The sequence below is a fragment of the Sinocyclocheilus grahami genome, unplaced genomic scaffold, assembly GCF_001515645.1.
Source record: "Sinocyclocheilus grahami isolate Dianchi unplaced genomic scaffold, SAMN03320097.WGS_v1.1 scaffold1393.1, whole genome shotgun sequence".
NCBI lineage: Eukaryota > Metazoa > Chordata > Actinopteri > Cypriniformes > Cyprinidae > Sinocyclocheilus > Sinocyclocheilus grahami.
In genome coordinates, this window is record NW_015506572.1 from 90,433 (window position 1) to 99,516 (window position 9,084).

General features: G+C 40.0%; 1 protein-coding gene across 1 annotated transcript in view; it reads left to right on the forward strand.

The window, feature by feature from the left end:
* The first annotated feature begins 5,832 nt into the window (after nucleotides 1-5,832).
* Nucleotides 5,833-9,084, forward strand: part of LOC107569904 (dual specificity protein phosphatase 8-like) — a 10,614-nt gene continuing 7,362 nt past the window's right edge. Inside the window, exon 1 of the mRNA XM_016256074.1 lies at nucleotides 5,833-6,477. Within this exon, the coding sequence (XP_016111560.1) occupies nucleotides 6,369-6,477 (109 nt within the window). The 5' untranslated portion in view covers nucleotides 5,833-6,368. The remainder of the gene's footprint in view (nucleotides 6,478-9,084) is intronic.

A 9,084-nucleotide genomic window follows, 5' to 3' on the forward strand; every position in this document is an offset into this window, starting at 1 on the left:
TTGATTGTAGATAATAACCCTGCTAAGTCAGCTAAATATATCTCAGCAGTATACCGCACGCCAGGTTGTTCATTTGATCGGTTCATTAAGATATAGAGAACTCTGTAAAGGTGTTGAACTGTGGAGACCTCATCATCAGAAGTGTGTAAGTCAATCTCTCTCCTCGTCCTGAAATAGAAGCGCATCTGTTGACATTCAGTTACATGTACCGGAATTTAATTTCAAAATAAATGTAACTGTAATTAGTTACAGTTACTGAGAAAAAAATGTGTAATTAAATTAGTTACTTCTAAAAATGTTAATTACGAAGGGGGTTACATTTTAATTTTTCACACACACACACACACACTCTCTCTCTCACACACACACACACACTCACACACACACACACACACACACACACTCACACACTCACAGACACACACACACACGCACACTCTATCTCTCTCCCACACACACACATACACGCTCTCTCTCTCTCTCTCTCTCTCTCTCACACACACACTCTCTCTCTCTCTCTCTCTCTCTCTCTCTCTCTCTCTCTCTCTCTCTCTCTCTCTCTCTCTCTCTCTCTCTCTCTCTCTCTCTCTCTCTCTCTCTCTCTCTCTCTCTCTCTCTCTCTCTCTCTCTCTCTCTCTCTCTCTCTCTCTCTCTCTCTCTCTCTCTCTCTCTCTCTCTCTCTCTCTCTCTCTCTCTCTCTCTCTCTCTCTCTCTCTCTCTCTCTCTCTCTCTCTCTCTCTCTCTCTCTCTCTCTCTCTCTCTCTCTCTCTCTCTCTCTCTCTCTCTCTCTCTCTCTCTCTCTCTCTCTCTCTCTCTCTCTCTCTCTCTCTCTCTCTCTCTCTCTCTCTCTCTCTCTCTCTCTCTCTCTCTCTCTCTCTCTCTCTCTCTCTCTCTCTCTCTCTCTCTCTCTCTCTCTCTCTCTCTCTCTCTCTCTCTCTCTCTCTCTCTCTCTCTCTCTCTCTCTCTCTCTCTCTCTCTCTCTCTCTCTCTCTCTCTCTCTCTCTCTCTCTCTCTCTCTCTCTCTCTCTCTCTCTCTCTCTCTCTCTCTCTCTCTCTCTCTCTCTCTCTCTCTCTCTCTCTCTCTCTCTCTCTCTCTCTCTCTCTCTCTCTCTCTCTCTCTCTCTCTCTCTCTCTCTCTCTCTCTCTCTCTCACACACACACACTCACACACACACCCTCTCTCACACACACACACACACACACACATATTTAATTGACTTATTTCATAAATTGCATTGACTGTTAAAAAATATGTGACGCCAATGTTTCAGAAGTTTACGACACAGGCTTATTCGATAACTGAGATATTTTGTGAATGTTTCTTTTTTGTTTTTCCTTTGCGTCAGAAATCTGGAGTGCATAGTTCCCGTTAGAGGAATGCAGTCTTTATCACGGCTATTAGATGCTGTGTTTATTTCTCTGAGTAACAGGCGTACACACACATGCAAGCTCTCTGTGACTGGACCTATTCATCTTCTCTAAACATCATGAGCACTTGCAGTCCTCTGTTTCCAGTCTGTTCTGGTGCACATTTTCTTCAGTGCACAAATGTGAGCGCGATGAGAGCTTTGTAAACATTGTGATTTGAATAACAGCCATAAAGTTGTCATTTGTTTAAAGCATATTTATGTTCGGCTCTTGTTTGAAGTAGGGAATGCGTCTCACAATGGCATATAAATAAATGAGGCTTTCCCTGGGATAGGCACCAGAGCCATATTTACACCCCACTGTGAATGATAATGTAATGCGTGTTAATGTAGGCCAAAGAGTGTGAAACACATGCCTCGTGTGTTTATAAGTCCCCAAATATACTCTATGCAACTATGTGAACGCCAGCACTTTCTGAATATTAATCTGTGATGTTGCATATATGTCAAACTTTGAAAGCCTTGGTCACACTAGCACGCAAAATTTCAGCAGTGCTCATGACATACAGCCTTTTTTTCTATCGGTCTCAAGTCTTCATGTGATGCAAATTCACAGCTCAGACTTCCCCAGACTTGAACTTTGGCTCACAGTGGCATTTGCATGAGCTTGTGTTTCAAGTCTCCCGCATGCATTTGCATGGATGTGAATGAAAGTCAATGAAATAAAGAGTGTTGGGTGACTGATCCATTATTCATAATACAATGCATGCACACAGTTTTGCCACAAGGGGTGCTGTAGTGCACATTTCTCACAAACTCTCTTCTTCTACAGTGTCTTTCACTGGCATGCTGGAGTAACATTTTGGAGAGAATCTTAATCAGCAGGTTAACTAAAATGTGTCCCTGGAGCACAAAAGCAGTCATAAGTAGCGCAGGTATATTTGTAGCAATAGCCAACAATACATTGTACTGCATGGGTCAAAACTATCGATTTGTATTTTATGCAAAAATCATTAGGATATTAAATTAAGATCATGTTCCATGAAGATATTTTGTACATTTCCTTCCATATATATATAAAATAATACAGTTTTACACTCAAATAACACACAATTACTGAATGAGATCCGCAGACTGTGAAGGTTTTCCAAATCAGCAGCATTTGTTTTTGCAATTCCATAAATTCCACTTCTCAACTTTGAAGCTGCGTTTATGTGTGTTTGCACAGTTGCGCTTCTAAGTGTCTGTTTAATTGCGACTGCTGTCTAACAACAAAACATGAGCACATCCCTCAGCAAGCGCTGACATTAAAATTCCCTGGTGACCTCACAGGTCAACCTCTCCAAATGTCCAAGTCAGTGACCCTTCGGCCAGATTTGGGCTCGTCTTCACTCCCGCAGGCCGCAGCTGTTAGGGGGTTTATTAGGGTGTACGTTTCTAATGACGGTCCTCTACATCACGGCCATGGCACGCCAGGAGCCAGGAGCCAGGAGCCCAGAGCCACGTCACGGCTGGAATTACATATTGATTGCTTGTTTGCCAGAGTCTTAACAACCAGCTCTGTCAACACTGGCTCTGAGCTGGGTGCTTGCACCATTTACCTGCTCTGGTAATTTAGACAGCTGAAGCGCAGAAGACGTGTAGAAACCGATATGCTCTGATATCATGCAAAGATTAGGAGATGCTACCGAGTGTTGTGGCCTTATGGGCAGAGAGAGATGAGAGGCCGCTCGCATGATTTACACACACATCTTCTTCAAACATGTTCTCGCCTCGGACGAGCTTTTTTCTGAATATTGCACGCTCTGCATTAGGAATTCTGACGCTCGGCAGACATAAATCCGTGTAATATTTCAGAAGACCAAAATAAAGCCCCTCATCAGACCTGGTGGGTGGCGTAAAGTCTGCGTCTTTGGCAAAGGCATGCAAAGATGTACCGAGGTTAGCTCACTGTGCTAGAATGTGTGATTTATTTCCCGTCAACCTTCCACCCTTTTCTTCCCACATCTCCTGCCTACATCAGAGAAATAAACCCGATCATCCCACCTGAAGGCTCTCTTGCTTTGAGTTAAACGGGTTCGCTTGCTGTTCAGTGAACTAATAGAGCTGCATATGTTTGATCAGAGCCCTATTTTAGAAAATAGCACGGACAAGCATATTTCTCATACTATTTCTTCTGTATGTACTGTACAGTAGTATGTGAACTATCCACACACACATATTATTTTTTTTTATGCAGGCTAATGTTGTTATGCCTGACAACTGATAATTTTAGTCTAAATATATGAAAAATTAAACCCTAGAAACCCAAATTAATTGTTTTAAAATCAAATTAGGCATCGCAGCATTGTACTTTATACAGTAAAGTTTACATTTAGCAGTGATATTTCTGATGTTATTTATACCTCGTGGGATTCGCTCAAACAGCTGCCCATGAAGCAACGATGACAGCATTAGACCTCTTTTTCTGAAACATGTATTACTGCTTATGCATTCTGTTTCACACTATGAAAAGATACATAAAAAAAGACAGCATGTCCTGTGCAGTATTCACTATTCAGTAAGCTAGTTTTCAGTTCTGAACACAGCCAGAGACTCCAGAAGAGCATGTCAGGGCTAGGGAGACTGTGTTATGTTAGTCTACTGCCATCTAGTGCTTCTCACAGCTTCTAAATTCAGTTTTGCAAAGAAAAAAGAAACTATTCACGTGACATTTTTTTTTATTATTGTCCTCTGTTGCTGGGCAGCACATATTGCGTGTGTGTGTGTGTGTGTGTGTGTGTGTGTGTGTGTGTGTGTGTGTGTGTGTGAATTAGCACCTGTGTTCCCTCAATCCCTCAATGAGTGTGTTATCGCTGGGCAGTGCGTATTGCGTGTGTGTGTGTGTGTGTGTGTGTGTGTGTGTGTGTGTGTGTGTGTGTGTGTGTGTGTGTGAATTAGCACCTGTGTTCCCTCAAGTCTGCACACATTCAGGCAATTATCATATTTCTCATTTTTAGATCAGTTTATAATTGCATGCAAAAGCATGTGTGTGTATGTGTCTATAGAGGCTCCGTTAAGATCCCTGGCAGTCCTCCAGCAGTCAGTGTCGTTGTTCCTGCATTAAAGATGTAGTATATTCCCTCAACACCTCCACGTACAGAAATAGCTACCTTACTCGCACACCTATTTACAGCACTGCAGTCACACACACACACACACACACACACACACACACACTCTCTCTCTCTCTCTCTGGACAAACAGAAGCGTGCATGGCAGTCAGCGAAAACCCCCTCAATTAAAACTGGTACACTGGCCCTAATTTGCTTTCTCCAGTTTCACTGATCTGGCAACCTTGAAAAATGTCACTGCACCATTGCAGCCGGCCAACAGGGAGATGGTGGAAAAGGCAAGGTTGAACCTGCATCTCAGTATATAACAAACAAACAACACTTAAGGGGACAGTTCAGCCAAAACAGATCATTCTGTCATTAATTATTCACCAAAGTAACTTTCCCCAACAATGCTCATAGAACAATGGACAAGTAATGGGTTCTAACTATTATATCATGATGTTTGAAAATGTATCTTTTTTTGCCTGTGAAAGTTCGCCGAGATTTTATTATTCTGCAAAGTTTGTAGCACTTTAGGTATTTTATGCATCTGTTGCAGAGAAATAGACAAATAATGGATTCGTCCATACTGACATCATGATTGGCAAGTTTTAGCACTTTATGTATGTTGGCATGCATCTGTCACAGATAAAATGACATGCAATGGATTCCATCTCTCCCATCATGATGATGTTAGCATGGATGATCAATGGCCATTACATGACAAATAACCTTATTTGACCAAAAAATATCACCATTTAACGAAGCTTTTAGCACTTTACGTGTTTTTGCATACATGCATCTGTCAAGTCAAGTCAGCTTTATATAGTGCTTTTAACAATACAGATTGTGTCAAAGCAACTGTGCAGCATCAATTAGGGAAATAGTGTGTCATAGCATCTGTCATAGAGAAAAGGACAAATGTGACCCTGGAGCACAAAAGCTAAATTATCCATTTTGTTTATGCCAAAAAGCATTAGGATATTAAGTATGAAGATATTTCATAAATGTCCTACTGTAAATATATCAAAACTTAATTTTTGTTTAGTAATATGCATTGCTAAGAACTTCATTTGGACCATTTTAAAGGCGGTTTTCTCACTATTTAGATTTTTCTGCACCATCAGATTCCAGATTTTCAAATAGTTGCATCTACAGCCAACAAACCATGCACCAATGTAAAGCTTATCTATTCAGCTTTCAGATGATGTATAAATCTCAATTTCAAAAAATTAACCCTTATGACTGGTTTTGTGCTCCAGGGTCACATATAATGGATTGGCTCTATCTGTCCCATCATGATATGATTATGCATGATTAACGGCTAATGATTGATGAATGACGTCACCCGTGATTAACGCCGATTGATTCCAAGACACACTGCTCTTCTGTTGAAGCGCTATAGCCGTGAGTCAACACGGACTTCCCAGTGACAGGACACAGATCATGCGCGTGATAATGATGTGGCATTACATAAGCAACGGCGGTGACTATACAGTGCGCAGAGCGGTCGCTTGAAAGCAACTAGGGCATCTTTGTTGATTGCAAACACACACACGGCGCGCACCGAGCCGCTCTTCCCCATCGATGGCCGCATAGTTGTCTGATGAGTCTGGAATGTGGTTGCATGCCTTACACATGAGCTATTAATGAACACAGGCCCCAGTAGAGCACAGCCAGTGCGCTCATTCACAGACGGGGAGGGAGCGAGCGAGCGAGAGAGAGAGAGAGAGAGAGAGAGAGGGAGGAGGATATATCATAGAGAGGCAGGAGCTCGCCGAGCCAAAGTCAGAAGCGAAGAGACGCGCGAAGAGGAAAGAGTGCCTTTTCATCTCCACCTCTGATCCCTGTCCAGCGCTCGTCTGAGCTCCGAGTGGATTGTGGCGGTTTTCTGCGCGTCTCCTGGATGCCCGATGACTTGGTGATCCCTCCTCCGCTGTGGACAGGCATGCACGAGAGCGAGATGAGGCTGAAGATGCGCGTGCGGCGCATCAAGGAAGGGCGAGATCTGAGAGGTGAGTTCGACAGAGAGCGTGCGCTTGTGGGATTTAGATGCACAGGGAGATTTTGCATGCACTTGCACGATTCACTCCCCTTTCATTTTTACCTTGCCACTCTATTAGTGTGGGTGCATGCACTTGCATGATTCATTCCCCTTTAATGTTTTACCTTGCCACTCTCATGGGAAGTGCATCAGACTGAGTGCATCATTGCTTTAGTATGTGTGCATATGTGCATGTGTATATATATATATATATATGCAAGTGTGTGTCTCATTCGCTCCGTGTTATTGCATCTCTCTGACCTCCTTCTTATGTTTGTACATTGATGACAAGTTGCTTCAGGGGGGGGTTTCAATCTTTGATTTAATTGGAATACATGGCCAACACAGAAGATCGGCTGCATTGTTTATTATGAGCAAAGTGAAAGTGAGTGCAAACAAGAGCATCGTTTAAATAATATAAATAAAAATCAAGTAAATTGTCTATATGTATATGGAAATTTGTTAGGTATTTGAAATATATCTAAATGAGAAAAAAATAAAAAATAAATAAATATATATATATATCTCCTTCTTATGTTTGTACATTGATGACAAGTTGCTTCAGGGGGGGGTTTCAATCTTTGATTTAATTGGAATACATGGCCAACACAGAAGATCGACTGCATTGTTTATTATGATTAAAGTGAAAGTGAATGCAAACAAGAGCATCGTTTAAATAATATAAATAAAAATCAAGTAAATTGTCTATATGTATATGGAAATTTGTTAGGTATTTTAAATATATCTAAATGAGAAAAAAATAAAAAATAAATAAATATATATATATATTATCATTTATTAGATATTTGATTTAATTTTCTATATTTAAAATTAAATAAGTATAAATTATACTTAAATAGAATATTAAATTACATTTTTAAATAAACAACATCAGCAATAAACAACATGTATTTTTAAGTACTTTACATTATAAAACTATTTTGTTTATGTGCTGTATACGAGGAAATAGAAACTGTCTTCAATGTTTTATGAATAGTATTTGAATTGTCAATATTTATAAATATTTCAAATGAAACCTTTGTGTCTTACATGTGTGATATTCAAGGAGCTCGTCCCAAAATGATGAAGTAATGCCATCTGTTTTTTTGCAAGCAACATCTTCTCTCACATGTCTAATTTAGGGACATTGCGGGACAAACGTTCAGGTGAAGATTTGCAATACTGTTTCAGCAGATGCTAACTGCCTTCGATCTATCATGCGCTGACATCAACAGCAGAAGTGTGGAAACCTGACATTGTGTCATCATAAAATATTTCAAATGAAACCTTTGTGTCTTACATGTGTGATATTCAAGGAGCTCGTCCCAAAATGATGAGGTAATGCCATCTGTTTTTTTGCAAGCAACATCTTCTCTCACATGTCTAATTTAGGGACATTGCGGGACAAACGTTCAGGTGAAGATTTGCAATACTGTTTCAGCAGATGCTAACTGCCTTCGATCTATCATGCGCTGACATCAACAGCAGAAGTGTGGAAACCTGACATTGTGTCATCATACCGTCAATCTGAATGTGTCTGAACTTGCTGGAGTATCATGTGACCCTCGACCAATTTAGCAGTCTTGTTGTAAGCTCCAGCTCAGCAAGGCCCTAAACACTACAGATCTGTCTTCAGTCCTCACACACTCACATAACGCACATTGTTCATTTTTGATTTCATTTCAAAATGCACAGACACACAAAAACTACAATCTGCACAAAACAAAATGCATTTATTTGAAGCAACGTATAAAAGAGAAACAAAAGCAATTCGTCAGAGAGCCAACAATAATCGTAATGTACAATGCCAGGTTTGTTAGACATCTATAGGATCACAGCAGTATAAACTCTGAAAGTGGGGATTGTTTTACGGAGTTTTCCAGCCTGTAAGTGTAACCGTGTGGAGCGCTGAGGATAGTTTTGGGGACTGTTATCGTTGAGATCTCTCTGCTCACCAGAGAGGGGATCTACGCTGCTTTTTTCCTAAATCTTAATTCAGAAGCTGTATTATTTCAAACCAGATGTTCAGGAAAACCAAATCCAATTTTTTGTGGATCTTGCCACTAAGTCACTTGTTGAGGTTCATTTTCAGTGTCTGTCTTGTTTTTATTAAATAAAGATGAATTTAATGGCGATGCACGGTGACTTAAGAAGTCTTGTTTTCTGAGAAACGGATCAAAATGAAGCGAGTTTATGCTTAAAACAAGAACAAATATCTGCCAAAAGAGTCAGAAAACAATTTTTCTGATCCCCACTTTCATATATTTGTTCTTGTTTTAAGCACAGACTGACTTCATTTTGATCTGTTTCTCAGAAAACAAGACTTAAGTCATTTTGCCTCTCAAGTAAATGTAACATTTAAAAATAGATATCATACTGGAAAATGACAGAAATACTGAAGAAGGAAAAAAAAGAAAAAAAATGTTTTATATATGTGAGGAAACTGAAGGTGAAGGGAAAAAAAACAAGATAATTTAAATATATTTTTTTTAAATATTATTTTATTTTTCTATTTTTATAAGCATAATTTTATATACACATTGTATATATTGTATGCGTGTGTGCATATATATATATA